Source organism: Asparagus officinalis, chromosome 8 (assembly GCF_001876935.1).
Source record: "Asparagus officinalis chromosome 8, Aspof.V1, whole genome shotgun sequence".
Classification (NCBI taxonomy): Eukaryota; Viridiplantae; Streptophyta; class Magnoliopsida; order Asparagales; family Asparagaceae; genus Asparagus; species Asparagus officinalis.
Window position 1 is genome coordinate 118,308,659 of NC_033801.1, and position 17,548 is coordinate 118,326,206.

Consider the following 17,548-nt stretch of genomic DNA (forward strand, 5'->3'; position numbering starts at 1 on the left):
TACCCGGTTTCAGTATAGTAGCATCTGAACTTTTAATTGCCTACAAACAAAAACCAAATGACTTAATGAAAATGCATAACTTTATTTTTTTTTAAAGTATGTCAAAACTTTTGAAATGTGAAGTGGGTGCAACACAAAAACCCAGTTCGCTGATTCCAATACATACAGACTACAGAGTTTTAGCTCTCTAGCACACAACTAAACTCTGTCTAGCACTCTAGCTACAAGATGTTTGGTAAGTTTTTAAGTACAGCACAGAACCGCATCATTAAATATTCAAGTGACCAGAAACATACCTCAACACCTTCATCCACACTATATGTAGTCATCAGTGTTAAACTGAGAGATTCAAGAGGAATATCGTCAGGAAAACCACTCCAGACTGTAACTGACAGTGTACCTGGGTCCCCATCACATAACTCGAGTGGTGGACCAGGATTTCCAGAAAAAGTTATTAGTGAGGAGACATCTAGCGGGACGGGATGCTTCATTTCACTATGTGCCAACCGAACAACCTCTGACTGGAACGCCTGCCGTTCTTTCGTCAAAAATAAACCATTATCTAGAGACAACAATCTGACACAAGAAGAAAGATATCCAGCTTGATCATTGAGAATCTTTTGACACTCTGCCAGGTTGGGAAGAACTTCCGCCAATAGATCTTGCCATCCTTCACCAGAATAGAGAGCACAGACTTTTTCATATGATTTTGCAGCCAAATCATAATTTCCATGCTTGAAGCATAGAGAAGCAATCTCTCCATCAAGGACGACTCCATGTCTTTTCCACCAAGAGCGATGATAATTATCAGCAGCTCCTTTTGTCAGCTCCATATACTTTTGCTGCCATAAGCAAATTATGTTTATTGTACATGTCCACAGTAACATACTATATTCAATTTATTAAGAACTAGAAAATGTTCATTTAAAGCAATAAATATCAGCAATGCTGAAAAGCATTGTAATACAAGCTAATGGAATTTTAGACTGAAATTGTAGCATGAACTCTTTTCTTGGCAGTGACTCCTCAGCCACTCTGCAGTTCCCTTGGATCATAAATTTCTCGATCATAACAAATGGAATTGCAAATGGTTCAGTAAATCACATTTTTATGGATTACTGCATAAACTTTGTGCTTAGGAGATTTGGAGGAAACACTATGTAATCCAATTAATATATTTCTGTATCGTTTGCCTCTATTAGCGCCAACAAATACAAGGATTGAGATCTCTTAACAAGCATTGATATCTCTAAACAAGCATGACTAGAAATATCTTACATACTGTACTCTGAAAAAACTCAAAAGGTTGCGAACTATGCCAGACCAACCAATCAACGTAGGAATCTAATCAGCACATCTATACAAATTATTTTACTGAAGACCTCAGACATGATAAAATTAATTTTCAGTAACATGGCATTCCATAAAAAATAATCAACTCAAATATTCTGCAAGCGACAAAATATCTTCTTTTATTTCAGAAAAAACTTTTAGTAATAGTCCTATTTAAAATTATATGTATACCTCAAATGCCGTCAATGATGACAGTGACTTCAACAATTCAAAATCAGAAATTGTACGTTTCAGGGCATGCTCCGCTGCGACATAGATTTCTGAAAGTCTCATAGGGCGATCAAGCACAGAATTCTCAGAATTTGATGGTCCTGAGTAGCTCCGCAACATGGAGCTCGAATTAACTTTATGTACAGGAGAAGACTTTGGATGCCCATCTGGACCTGAACTGCCACCAACACTATAAAGAACTTAGGAATACATGGACAACGCAAAAATGTAAATTACAAGACATAATGTTGAACTTCAGACAACAGTAAAATCTTAATATAATCGTTGAATTACTTATTTCTTAATTTCTTTCTCATGTTCATAACGGAAACAAAATGGCACCATCAAGTGGTTACAGATCCCATAAGTGAAAGTTGAAGTAATATACCCATCGATTAACTCAGAAACATTTCCAACAGAAAGAGAAGCCCTCCTTCGATTAGCCTCTCGTAATAGCAAAGAAGGTTCAAGTGGCAATGGTTTTCTCTGAATATTGAAGTGCTTAGGTCTGGAATCGGCTTGAAGAGTCATCTGCAAAGACAAGTGAATAATGAACTTGAAGCTACGAAAATAACCAAAGATGCTTACAAACATTTTAGACAAGTATGCAACAAATAGATATGGTACTGTTCACATTGTACGAGGAGAAGGAAGTTTGTTGCCAAAATGAATTATGTTTAAACTAGGCACTACAACAAGAGTTCTATAAATCAATAAATCCGACAAACGAGTTTCTTCTTGAACACGTGATAAGTTTCTAACTTCTTAAAAAGTAACATTACACTAATTCACATTTTTGCTATGCTAATTCAGGCCTACTCCGACGTCTCAAGTGTAGGAATATATTTAATTCAAACTCATTAGCTATTGTCGGATCATTTTACAGGTGCTAAAGATGAAAAAAAAAGTCGCTGAGATTGAGTCCAAAGTATGAACTCATAATGACCATTGTTTTAGCTAATTCAGCAGACTCAATAAGGTGATAGATGCAGACATATAGACAAGCATACACACATATATAGCCCTTGGAAAAATTAGCTAAGCTATAGGTATGATGATCATTCACTCCAAATATCAAAGTTACAATAATAAAATCAAGAAACTTTCTTACTTTATAACTAGCATTACAGCACGTGCAAATGCATGTGAAAGAAACATTAAATTATCTTTTAATAATTACTATTATGTAAAAAAATACAATCAAGAAACTTTCTTTCTTTACAACTATTACCACACGTGCAAATGCATGTGAAAGAAACATTAAATTATCTTTCAATAATTACTATTTTAAAAATTACATATTGTAGATTTGGTCGTAACGTGAGATCTTAAAATCTGAAGAAACTATCGTATCATATCGGGAAATGTAGGTATTTTTGCTTCTATTAGTACTGTTCATATAAGTTTTATTTATTTTGTAACAAAATCATGTTCATGATGCACATGATAAAAATTATATATATGTTTATTTTGTATCATAAGTAGAAATAAACATACATTTTATGGAGAAATAAAATGTCATGAACACTAGTAGTATTTTTCACATAATCCTTAAAAATAACTCAATGTCATCTCAAGAAAAAATTGTTGTAATTTAAATCTACTATGTGTTTGAATAAGTCAATTATATTTATTTAAAATTTATGTCTTTATTTTGTACATTTTACTGCACTTAATTAAAATGACAATTGAGTATAGCAGAGCTTTATAATAGAGCTTTTTTTTTAAAATTATCATCATTCTCATTAAATCATCATAAACCTCAAAAAGTTATCATATATATTTTTATTTTAATAAAGAGAAAATGCAGTTGCATTCAAAAAATCTGCCCCGTAATTCTTTGGACAGTTTCATAGTTATAGTTTCTAATCGAGAGGGAGAGACGGTGAGATTTGATGTGATAGAACACTATATAGAATTACGAAATTGCCCCCTTATCTTTTGGGAAATGAATGATAATTTCCACCTACTTTCATTTTTTGTGATGCCCTCACTGCTTTTTTTTTATTTTATTAATATAGTAGTATAGATTAGATAGTTATGGTTTTTCAATTAAGTCAGAGAGAGGGTGCTCTGATATGATATAACACTATTTAAATAGAATTACAAAATTGGCTCCTTTGTCTTCCTGTGGAATGGATAAAATTTTCTATCTACCTTCATTTTTTGTCATGCCCTCACTTGGTCATTATATAATAGTATAGATAGTATAGATAGATAGATAATAGAATAGATGGTTAAAATTTATAAGTATTTGAATTTGAAGGTCTAAATTCAATTAGCAAAAAACTTGGGTCCTATTATGAAAACCCTTTAATTTTCCAATTTGTATTTGGTACTACCTGCACACACCGACATATGTCTATATGTGACGCCTTGTTTGAATTCTAATCACTTGGGCCCATCTGACATCTTCATTTGTTTATAAAACTTTAGCATAGAATTACCTCTATGCCCTTTTGATTATAAGCAAATGGAGAAAATGTCCACTGCTCATACAAAAATTTCACTGCCCCTACTCCGTTCTTTCTATATTTATATAGATTTATGAAACCTAAAATGAACCCTGGTCAAAAGTTTAGCGGCTTGCGTGCTTCGAAATCATTCACCAGATTTTTAAAATTATATATATAAGAATTTATTTTCTGTAACTTGGTCCGATATAAGAAGTTCCAAAGCATTAGGATTGATTTGTTGCTATTGCCTAGATTAGATTTTAGATTTATGATGATAATGTGAATCCTTAGTTAAAATATATAGTCATTGGAATACAGGGATCAATGGAACAATACGTAAATATATAGATAACCAACCTCATTAAGCTTTCAAATCAAGAACTAGCACAATTTCATTGCATTGCTTTGAAACAAATCAGCAGCATGACCAACAACTCAAAGACATATTAACTCCAGAGAAAGATTGGGCAACAAAAATAAGAAAGGGTATCAAATATATGAAGAAGTATGAGGGTTTCTCTTTTGCATTAATCTAAGGGGAAAAGGTTAAAAGCCACAAATAACAGAAAGACTTGCCTTCTCCTTCGCAAGCACTTCAGCTGAAACATCAGCTGGAACTGATGGCCAGACTGCTGGCTTGGGCCAGGGTAGCATGCTCAAAGACGCACTGTTCAAAAAAGAATGAAGATAAATTCATAATAATGATAATATGAAGAAGATTAGTGCAGCTTATCAAACTGTCAAACATGGTGCATGACAAGCCGATAGATCTTCTAAAAGCACACATAAATGAGAATGAAATTATACCTGTTGGCAGGAGTTCTTTCCATTTCAACTCCATAGCCAATCAAATAAGCAAGCCTCATAAACTGCCATATGGAAAAGTATCATTTTATAGAATAGCACCTTAAAATAGCAAGACTGCATCTGATTATACTTACTCCAATGAATGTGCACTTACCAGGGAATTAAAAGGTAACAAAACAAATTAATCCATTTCATTAACCATTCATGTAGATATATATTAACAATTTCGAAATCAAGTTTCCTATAAGAACTTTTTAGATTCAGAATGGCTAGAGATATTCCACAAGACATTAAATGCAAAGAAAGAGAGGTTCAGTAGAAGTCACTATCCATCTACCTAGATTTAACAAATTTGGTTTTGGTCCCCCTCAAAAGGTTTTGTATTGCCTGGTTTGCTAAGTTTTGGGAATTCATCTATGAGATTCAGTTTCGGGATTGATCTCTTCTCAAAAGTTAAAACTATATATCAATGTATCAGAATACAATAAAAAATTTGAGTTTCAATTAAAAAATTTAGTGTTGAATAATTCTATAACTTCCACAATTTTTAGGGATTCACATTTAGAATTAAAATGAACCTATCTGGAACTTGAAACCCACTTAAGTAAGTGAGAAACCCAATACCTTTAAATATGAGTGTTTGACATGAACATAACCAAAAACCTTTTGCTTATTAAAGTATACAAATAACTACTTAAGTTTGCTATCACGTAGTTGTCCATGGACAAACAGGGTTTTACTTAATATGTTAAAGCCCTTTATTTTTCTAGTAATACTGAGTGAATCTACTTTCAATTTTTTCTATTTAGCTTTGCATTTTTGTTAGATCGCTCTGTCTCGACCGAAGAGATTTTTATGCCTTGTTTCAGACCGACTCATAGTGAAAACGATATAAAATAACTGAAACTGATGCATTTTGGCTGAAAATATCGCTCTGTTTACCCATATTTCATATAAGCAAATGTTCTTTTAACTACTACAACGATCTTAATTGCGTTTTTTTTTTTTAATTCCTGCATCAACTTCCACATTCCAGGGAATATTTCACTAGTAGGGCGGATCATGTAAAGATTTATTTTGTCTGCTTATAAACTAACTGCAACTTAAGTCTAATATGGTGATGCTTACTTGCAATTAAGCTAGCATCATGGGTAATATTTCATTGCCATAATGACTATATTATCAAAACCCAAAGAGAAGGTGAAAACAAACACTCAGCAGAACTACAAGTCAATAAAGGGAAAGCATAATGCAAGAATAAGGGCGCCAAATATTCACCGGTTACTCTCGCAAAAGAGCTGTTTGTTTCTGAAATTATTTATAGTATTATGTCATCATACCTTTAGCTCAACAAGACCAGGAAAAAGTTAAAACAAAAATAATCTTCAAACAAAGACTTGAAAAGCATTTCAGCTCTTACCTTGACCCGACAAAGTGAATAAAGATCACCCTGAAGCCGAAAGAACTCCTTTTCAACATCTGGTGCCATATGTTCATCATCGTGACGGGAAGAAGTCGAACTTATCAAACCCAAGCAAGCAGTTATAACCCATACTTCTCGGAAGCAAAAGGGCAGCAATTTCTGGGCAAATATAAGAGGAAAAGTATGTCACTACAAAGAACAAGTGGACTCATCGATTCCTAAAAGTACTAATCAGTGACATGATTGAGTAATTTGAAGACTGGCACAAGAATAACAGAAAATTCTCATACTTCATGCAACGCTAGTGTCTTCGAGAAACTAATGACAAATGAAAAACCTCTGGCAGCAACCTCAATTGGACGACCTAGATTGAACAATAACTGCAAATTTGAGAAAAAGAGAGAAAGGGTTATGGTTTAAGCATAAATATTGAAGCTATAGAACAGCATAAAGTGGTGGCAACCAATGGAATTATATCAATAGAACAGCAATATCACCCTTCTGAAGTTGAGTATTTCACAGAGCTATTATATTGTCCATGTTGTGTAGTTCTAACCTGGAGTTTCTTGAATATAACTGCAAGTGTTAATCATCTACATTACCTGGATTCTCAGAGGTCGGATAGGGCCACATGGCTACATATTGTGTAAACTTGAAGAGATTTCCCATAGACACTATAGGGATAGGGGGAAGTTGCCACTTTTGAAGTAGAAATCTTCATTTGATAAGCAAAAATAAAAACACAAACCAAAACATGTTCCTAGGGCTCCATCAGGGTACCAGGGTGTTTTACTTGTTTCCATGGTGTTTTTGTCAAAAACAAAACACCATGCGTTTAGAAACCATTGTGTTTTTTGAGCTAAATCATCATCAAACAAAAAACATAATACTTATTTCAAAACACATTTTAGGTGTTTTAAGTTTGGTGTTTTAGTTTTTGAGTTTGAGGAGGTATTAATATAATATCTAACATAATATATTAAATGTAACTAATATATAGTTATTATCAACATGCGTATTATATTAGATTATACTATACTATATTATAGTTAATCTAATATATTAGTAATATTTATTAAATAATATAAAAATATAATAATTGAAATATCTTATATAATAATATAATAACTTATTAAATATTAGTAAAATATGTTGATAATGTATTATATAATAATAAATAATAATAAAATAAATAAACTAATAAAAAATAATATAATATTTATTTATATCATAAATTATTAATATATTATTAAAGTATTATTAATAAACTCTAACATATTAGAAACTATAATATATTATATTATATTAAAATATTTATAATATATTAATTTATTAATAATATACTAGTAATAACATAATATTAACATTAATAATATTATTATATTATATCAATAATAGTATAATATTGTACTAATAATAAAATAATATTATTTTAAAAATATTATATAATATATGACAATAACAAATTGATATACCAAAATAATTAAATATATAATTATTTGAAAATAATATGTAATAATTATAGTATAATATAACACATTAAAGTACAATATAATATTATAAAACATTGTACAATATTATAATGTATTATATTTAATATTTATAATACTATAATAATGTAAACTAAATATTATAACATTTTATTTATAATTTATTTTGTTATAACTAATATATAATATATATTACTAATATGTTTAATACTAATGTTGTAACAGATCAAACTAATGTTGACCAAAAATACTCCACATTGTGTTTTAAAAACATTTTAAGGGAAAAACACAACACCATGTACAAAAACACAACAAGAAAAACACTATGGTATCCAAACAAAGCCTAAGATATCATTAAGCCACTAAGGTGCTCTCGAGTAAAGAATTGAAACGCTAAAAAAACATAACTCTGGAATTTTAGGGGCACATAATTGGATGCAATCAGGATCTACGACATGTCTACTGTTTTAGAATCATGCAATTACTACACTTTCCAGGACTCGGGAATTAGTAACATTGATGGACAGTTGTTTTGCTCCTTACGGAGCGTATAACAAATCTTCTTAATAAATATTGCATATAAGAATCCACAATGCAAAAGCATCTAAGCAGATTGATCCTGACACTATGACCAAAGGGAAATTACATCTGGTAAATAATGATTAATAATAGCCTAATAGGTTTTAGAAGTCGTCGTTCCTTTATGATAACCTGGGCTGTGTTGCGTTCGGAAGTGGAATAGTACATTAACAAGAACTAGGCTAAAAAACTTTAATCTAACCGTAATTTTATGGAAAACATGTGAACCAAAGAAAGAATTTCACTCAACAAACTGGTGATGTTTAATGGTTCCAACTGTCCAAAAAGTTCAAATCCCAGTTTAGACATTTTGCAGTAAAAGCCAGAAAAGAATTTTCTCCAACCGCACAAACCTTAGCCTGGCAAGCAAACAGATACTGCCTAAATTCAAACTCTCTAAATGAATCATCCTGAACAATCTGAGTCAATGGTTTGTATCCAGCATTTAGCAGCGCAGCATGATCATCTCCATGGTCCAAGCCTCCAAAATCCCTCTGTTTTGTAGGAGAATTTACTGCATTTTGCAAGTGACGAAGTAAGAAAGATATCTTCTTTGATAGAGAAGTAATAAAAGGTCACTGATATTCCTCCTTAGAAACAATACATGCACACATATATAAGAAACATTCAATCACACCAAAAGTTTTCTTCTGTTATAGAGAAGTAGTGACAGCTTACTGGTATTCCTAATTAGCAACAAAATAGATACATATATAAGAAATATCTAACTAACACCCATCTTTTGCCAAAAATCTATGCCAGGCAGCAGCATCCAAGGGGTAAGGTTTCATTTCTATCCTTACCCTTACAGGGCACCAAGTTTTAAACAAGCTACAGAAAATAAGAAGAGTTCATTAGGTGGTCAAAATCGAACCTCTTATGTTCCACCACATATTTGTTTATACTTTGAGACTCAAATTCGCAGGGAGTCCAATAAAAATGTACAGAAAGAAGAGGGTAAAAAAATTAACTCTCATTAGTAGGACACAGATACAAGGTCACATAGTGTCAGGACAACAAATTGACAGACAATCTGTGTACACATAAAGGGATATGTGCATGTTTCTAATAATGGGATAAAATATAAAGACGCACAAGCTAAGAACTAACGTATCATGCACCTTCATAGTATGAGAAATAGGCCTTCATCATTGTCAACAATTGCTGTCAAAATTTATTTTTCCACTGCAATAGTCTTGAACTAGAAAGTATGTATTTTCAATGGGAATGAGTGAAAAGAACTTGAGAAGTGCAAATTTTGTCTCCAACATGTGATAATGAAATTTGAACATACTGTAAAATCGAAAAGAAAGTTTGAGAAGTGTTCAATAGGTGTTAAAGAATGCTCAGAAGTCAGAAGTATTGGATTTAGAGATAAGGTATTCGTGTTACATAGCAAAAGCTTCAATAAATGCCAAAAATATACATACTGAAACGAGCTCATACCGGCCACAGTAGAAAATAACTTTCTATGGCACCATAACCATGTCATTCCCTTCAATACTTAAACCTCCTTTAACTAGATGAATGGACATGCATTCTGAATGCCATTTTGGTCATTTTCTGTACACATTAAAGCCTATGCTGACGACTAAAACATGGAGAGGTTTTGTTGAGCAGGAAAAAATTGCTTAACCATAACAGCAAGAGGTTGTGAAGTTGTTACCTTCTTCATACTTTTTACTGATCAAACCAGGGGTTCTCAAGTTAAGACCTATTTTAATACCTTTTATTGACCGAAATAACTAACCTATCATATAAATTTTTCTGAACTTCCTTATTTATATTTGCTCAAACTCATACCATCTGTTAATCTTTTAAACCTTTTTAAGTTTTCATTTTATTCAAGATACCCATGTCGTAGAACATGGACAAGTAAAAACAATCAGCAAATATATAATACTTATCACAAAGGGAAATTTGAATTCCTAAAATACTTCAGATTAAAATGCATAATTGCATGATCCAGAGTTTCACTCAGGTATCAGAGAAACTAGATATCTTACCCCCAGAATTGCATCAATTCTCAAATAGATCCTCTAAATAATAGAAGATCTGGAAGTCCAAATAAAAACCCCATAATAATGCCCCACAGGATCTTTACCAAATAATACTGCTAGAGTCCATCATATATTCACTTAATGAATCTTCATCATATTCACAATCCTGAACGGGACTTATGTACATGTTGGAGGATTATATTATTTAACGGAAAAAAATATTCAGTTGATGCTTTATGATATTAAATACAAAAAGAATCTTGACGGACCTGTTTCTAAATAGCAAAGTTCCAGTTCATCATATTCACGTAAGGAATCTTCGTAAAGATGAGCCATCTCAAACATAAAAGCCAAGCTTTCCTAAAAAAAGATATAAAAGAAATCCACATGTTACAACACAGACACAGTTTCAAGGGTTAGTGACAATAAACATACTCTAAAAAATCTTTAAAATGGCAATATCAATCAACTGTTGGTTAGGCACCTTCAAAATAAAGAAGTTACAAAAGTGCCAAACTGGCATGAACCTTTGCTCAGTAAGCTTGCGGATTTCTTCCTCGTAAAACTGCACACGTCTATCCAATGTATTCCTGATAGATTCCACCATTTTGGAATCCAGATCTTCCCAAAAGTTTGCCTCGGGTGGAGCATGTAAGTCTAATTTACAGCACCTAAGTAAAATGAAAATGTATATAAATTATATCGAACTTCAGAAAGAAATGTTTCCAAAACATGTACTGAACCAAGCATGAGCACTAGAAATATTCATGAAATCAGGGAGAAGGAACTCAATTTCTGGTCACTGTGAACTTAAGTGCTAACCTTAATGGAAGCCAATCGCAGTGCACCATGAACTTCATTCAAGAATTTTTAGGTGAAGGGAAGTAGTCATTACTAGCAAGGTCATTACAGTTGATAATAAAAATATTTTAAGGTAGAATATGACTGCCTGTTTTACTACCTATGAAAGCATGTACCTGTTCACATAGTGAGAAGAAGTAAAATGTCATATACCTCTCTCTCTTTTTTGAGCTGAATTCAACTTCAAGTCTAGCATAGACTTTCTTCGCCATCTTTGTTGCTACATCATTGCTGGGGTGAGCCTTTGACACAAAAACTATAAACCACTCACGTTCATCATTTTGAACAATGAGTTTCAACCTTGGCTTTAGAATTGTCTTGAATTCATCCAGATCCTGCTTTTAAGAAAATAGAAGGAAAATAGTTAACAAACTAACAGCATCCGTTGGTATTAGTGCAGATCTAAAGACAACTGTTTAAGTACTGAAAAGAAGAAGAATAAATATATCTAAGTGAATACCTCACAAGTAACAAGAACAATAGTAGCATAAGGTTCCCGGAACCAAAACACGGACTGCTCTTGTGGAAAACGAGTGCGTAGCCGTATGTCAGTTGTTAACATGAACTCAGCAGGCAATTTATCCACAAGCACAGAATTGCGGGTTTTGTTATTCAAAGATGCCTTCTTTAATGGAAGCCGAGCCTCAAATCCATCTTTAACACTTGGCCATAAGTCACTTACATCTTCAACTAAAGTAACACAAAAAATGCAAGAAGAGTCAGAGAAGAATGAAGAAGGTAGTACTAGCATGAATGTACCAAAAACTTTCCGACAATTCCTACTTCCGACAATTCCTACCATGAAACTTTAAGGGCCTAAGATAAAGGAACCAACAAACATTGAAAAATTCATGCAAACATTGGTCAAATGCACAAGTAGGATCTGCCAGATCAATGATGAAATAAAAATCTTTATCTTCTTGAAAAATCTATTTCTATTCTAATAATGGTATTTACTCAAAGAAAACCAAGAAGTTCATAGACATTAATAAACTTCACCCAGTGAATTACGTCAAAGTGCAACAAAGCACTCTGATTATCATTCATACTAAGGTCTCCCACCAAAGCAGTTTCAGAGTCCCACATCACATCACATCACAACTTCTATAGAGGATAATTGATACGAAATGTTACACCCTAGGGCGGCAGAAGAAAAGGGCCAATATTATTTAAGAATCTAATAAGAATCTACTCTTGTGGAGACTAAAATTCATCTTCCCATCAGTAAGCTTGACTGAATGCTCAGCTTGACTGAAAGCTCATTGATTTTTTATCTAAATTTCCATTTTAACAGTATGATACTGATAAAAGAATAACAATTCTGACGATTCTTATTCATAATTTTACAGAAGCCATTGTTTATGGAGATCGAATGACATTTCAGATAAACACTCAGTTGCTCGAACAGAAATCTATGTTTAAGGGACAAAACCAATAAAGCTTCTTAAATTTCCCCCTAAATTAAATGCAAAAAAAATATCCATAAATCACAAATGCGCTTATTTTGTCAAAATCAATTCTGCGTTTAATCCCACTACAGCTAACAGTACTTGTAAATTCTTCTGAATGAAATCGATCAAGAATCTCGAAATCTTGCACAAACGTAACTATTTCATCAATAGTCCAGCTAGAGTTGAAACTTTAACCATAGGAAAGAAAGCAGGGTTTGATTAGGGTTTATACCGGCGACGATGAGGCGATTGCAGGAGGTCTTGATGGTCTGGAACTGAGCTAAGTAGCTGGCCATGGCGGATCACTGAAGGATGAAGAGAACCATTGGCGACCGCGATCGAACAGTGAAAGAACCGAGAGAGTTAGATCTGCGATTTTTTTTTTGTTTCCTCCTTTTTTTCTTTTTTGGGAGTTGGTAGTCGACTGAGATTACTAAAGAGTGGGGTCGGAGTCGAAGTGAAATAAGGCTAATAAAACAGGGGATTTTAGCAAAAGGTCCTTTTTTTAAGTGCTACTTCAAGGACCCAAAATAGGGGATCCTGGAGTGGTACATGTGAGGTGTCGACTCTCTATCCCGTGATGCACTGTTTGATACCTCCATATCCCATGATGCACTGTTTATAAATAGTGCATCACGGGATAGGGAGGCGACATCTTATCTGTACCACTCGAGGGTCTCCTATTTTGGGGTCCCTGAAGCATTTTTTTTAATCAATTTCATGTCACCAACTACGCGTATTGTTGACGCATTTTGCAATCGAATGTAGAAGAGAAATGATAACTTGTTTCCCAATAGATCTCATTAGCTGTTTTACCCAAAAAATACTCAAGGTATTGAGGGGCCTTTTTTCAAAGAAAAATATTATGTGGATTTAGAACATGTAAGTGGGAATTAAATAAGTTTCAAGTCTCTTCTCTACAAAATTTTGTTCGGAATTAGCATTACTAAGTGGGTATGAGTAAAGTGATTTCTATATGGTTGTTTTTTGTATAGTTCTTTTTTCTTAGAGTTGGGATAAATACTAGATACATAAGAGCACTGATAGAGTCACATAAGATCTAGTGTGTCATAGAACGTCATTGGGTTGTCTATTTTATACATATTTTTCATGTTTTTTATTTGTATCTATTACTTAAAACACCATACGAATTAGGATGAGACGCCATTAAAAGCGATAAAGTCATAATAAAGTTATCATTCAATGCATATTTCAAAACACATCTATAATAAATTATATAACACCAGTGGGACAAAATCCTGACTTCACCACTATATGTGGGAGTAATTCATAGAAATGAAGTGGTGAATGTATGAAAATTGGTGGTAGAGGCGAGCAAATAGTTGGTATGGAGAGTTTTCATAAAATCCGGCCAAGTTGAGTCGAACCATCTAAGATGTAGAACACGGTCAAACTCGACTAGGTTTGTTCTATTTTGATTTCGGTTTAATTGAAGCCACTTCTAAAAATCGTTGACCAAAGAAAAGGATGCAGGTTAAGAGAATGGTGAATAAGAAATGTGCATCAAAAGACTGCTAATAATGCAAATCGATTGAAGTAATAAAAAAATTAAGAGAATAGAAAAAAGGAAGTTTATGGACCAACGATTGAAAAGAAATAAGAGTGGGTTTTAGAGAACTGGTATAAAGTGGTCGATTTCGGTATTTGAGAGTGTGCTTGGTAGCTCCACTCTAATCCGGTTATGGCCTTAACTACATTAGGATTGAACTAGGATGTGAGTAGTCTAAAGATAACCTAAATAGTAGTCTATTTCTTGAACTGTAAAAAACTAGTCCAATGTTGTACAAGTTTTCGGTATTAAACGTAGTTCGTATTCTCCCCACAACAACCCCCCATCTGTAACAAAGTTTGGAATTAGAGCTAAGAATGTGAGAGTCATATTAGAACCTTCCAATCATCTGAATCACTCGCGATATGTCTTTTCCCCTTGTTAATTGTGACCTACACAAGACTTCTTATATATTTCCAGTGAAAAGAACAAAAGTAAAAAAATATAGTGGACCTCCTATACTGGCCCTTTACTGCTCCACGGAAGTAAAAAAAGCTACATGATACAACCAATCATAAGAACTTAGGCCCATATTTTGTGGATTCATTTCCATAAGCCCATTTCAGTACTTCCCTTTGCATTTCATTTCATTGGACTAGCAAATGTACGTTAGGTCTACTCTTTAAACCAATAGACAATAGTAATCATGCGTATTTGTTGTACCGCTACCTGAGTTTGACCGAAGGTTTTGAGAGTTTTTATGGGTAACCACTAAAGATTTTTGTTTAGTTGTTGAATCTTTTGGTATAAAATTCATGTTAAAAAGCTTATTGTGTTAAGACTTCAATAACTAGCTAGATACGCTATAATTTTTGTGTAAACTTTCTCATCCAAATATGAGATGCATTAAATAAATCCTCACAGAGAAACATAAAAGTTTGAAACCATGTGATAATTTTGTTTGAAAAGAGACATGGGTCTTGAGATATTTGTACACTCACTGCATTTGGCTAAATTAATAGATTGATGTTTTTTGCATCTCTCTTGTCATTTGGATATTTTTTTTCTAACTTTGGCGATGTTTTGATTTTTTCCCTACGTAAAATGTGCAACTCGACCCACAATTTCGCCTCGAAAAACAGGACCGTGAAGCCTCTTTCTTCTTAGCTTTTTTAAGACTAGTTCAGATGCACGTGTAATGCATGTGGTTGAATATCATGATTATCTAAATTGATAAAAATAGAGTAAAAATAAAAAAATAAAGTTTTTTGTGGGATTGATCATCAACTCAATAATTTGATAAAAATAGAGTAAAAATAAAAAAATAAAGTTTTTTGTGGGATTGATCATCAACTCAATAATTTATCTCTCAAATAAAATATTATCATTGTTTCATAAAGTTTTTTGTGGGATTGATCATCAACTCAATAATTTATCTCTCAAATAAAATATTATCATTGTTTCCTTCAACCCAGACTGTGGCTACGTGATCTACTATTTATGAGTTATAAACACATTAATTTAGTACAACATTTCTATTTATTAGTATCTTGAAGTCTTTAAAAAATGGGTGATCATTCAATTCACAAAAGAATTTTGCATATGCATTTACTTGTAATATGTCCGTTAAACTTTTAGTTATGGGTTGACTCATATTCATGTTAACTTTTAGTTGATGTTTTTCTCAGATTTATATTATCTAATATTCTCATTTAATTTTATAGTTCATTCTCTGTATCATAGAAGTAAAACTGAAAGTATGAAAATTTATTTTTTTACAAAATTAGAATAGGAAGATTATGATGTATTTCGCCATGTGCTATAAATATATAAAAAAATTAATACAAGGTCCTATCTTACCCCAAACGATGTGAATGAAAAATGCTATTATAACACACTTGTCTAGGACAATTGTATTTTATATAGGTTACATAACTCATCTAGAATATCCATATCTCCTAAGTGGATTTTGCTATTGTGAGAGCAACATGTTAGAGGCTCGTATTCAAATTTTTTTGGCTCTTTGAAAGACACAAGAATTTAGAGTACACATCTTATATATCATAAAGAGCATATCGATTCATAATTTTTTTAATAATGATATTACTATTCAATATTAAATCAATTTTATTATATAAGATTATATGACCATTTTTAATAAATTATAAAGTATATATATGGAAACCTCAATACTTATAACCAGTAGTTGGGCTCCACAAAATTGGTTAACTTTACATTATAGTTTGCTATTTGTAGTATTGTTGGTAATGTCATTACCTTTCCTCTTTATCTTATTATTCACACTTTTCTGATGTAAGTTTTCTTTTGCTAATCATTCAATTGACTATATTTAATTTTTATAATATCAGAGGTTAGAATATTCTCTTTTATTTAAAAAGTATTGGCATGATTTTCTGAAAAAATATATATACATGATAGCAATAGTATATACTTTAGTGCAACTCAAACATTAGCTTTGAAGTTATTTAGAGTGAGGTACTTTCTATGCTAGAATGGTGAAATGGTGATTACACATTCTAAAAGTCAAAGAAAAAAATTCTACAAAGGAAACGTAACTTAATATGTCAAATTAGGAACTAATTTATAAAATATACATGAACAGTGTAGATAACTATTGAAAGTAAGGTATATATATTCATAATAATTTTATAGTGAGTGACCAACTACAATCACCTAATTTAAGCATAAATAATTATTATTTTAATTACTAATTTGATACATGTAACTATGGAATAAATCTCCAGCAAAAAATAAGAATTGCGATTGCATTATGTTGTAGGTAAATAAATAAATGTTATTAGAGCTCCTCTTTATATTGAATTTAAAAGTAATAATTTAATTTATTAAGCCTCAAATGTTAGCTCATGTGAGAAAAGTAGAGTAATCTATGTCCTATATACGTATATAGTCAATCAATCAAACGTATTAAAATTATAATGACCACGGTCAAAATTATATAATGGGTTCACATTAAATATAATTTATAAAAAATAGTACATTAAAGTCAAAATCTTTTTAACCACTATATAGATTGTCTAAAATTTTTTACATATATAAACTATACTGCCTAGGAATAGTGATGTGCACACTTAACTATGATCTGATAATCTTAAGAACGACTTCTTCTTTAATATCATCATTAATTGATGTATATGTGCAGTACACTAAAAATACAATAAAATTTTAAAAACCTTCAAATAAACACCCTCAAAAGTTTTAAATGTATCAAATAATATTCTAAAATTTGTAATTTACAAATACACAAAACTATTAAACAGTACATTGAAATCAAGGAATTACAAAATATTTATTAAAAAATTTTAAACTTTAGAGGGGTAATTTGCAATGTACTAAACTTCAAGGGTATTTTTATAAATTTCAAGTATG

The 17,548-nt window shown here is 31.9% G+C and overlaps 1 protein-coding gene across 1 annotated transcript in view; it reads right to left on the bottom strand.

The window, feature by feature from the left end:
- The window catches only part of LOC109851212 (trafficking protein particle complex II-specific subunit 130 homolog), a 19,068-nt gene extending 6,016 nt beyond the window's left edge, over positions 1 to 13,052 (bottom strand). Inside the window, 15 exon segments of the mRNA XM_020421248.1 lie at position 1; positions 4 to 40; positions 297 to 842; positions 1,525 to 1,753; positions 1,952 to 2,094; positions 4,596 to 4,686; positions 4,827 to 4,888; positions 6,247 to 6,408; positions 6,540 to 6,629; positions 8,672 to 8,832; positions 10,588 to 10,678; positions 10,803 to 10,989; positions 11,333 to 11,514; positions 11,640 to 11,869; positions 12,863 to 13,052. The exon segment at position 1 is cut by the window's left edge and continues 139 nt beyond it. Coding sequence (XP_020276837.1) covers position 1; positions 4 to 40; positions 297 to 842; positions 1,525 to 1,753; positions 1,952 to 2,094; positions 4,596 to 4,686; positions 4,827 to 4,888; positions 6,247 to 6,408; positions 6,540 to 6,629; positions 8,672 to 8,832; positions 10,588 to 10,678; positions 10,803 to 10,989; positions 11,333 to 11,514; positions 11,640 to 11,869; positions 12,863 to 12,926 — 2,276 coding nt within the window. The 5' untranslated portion in view covers positions 12,927 to 13,052.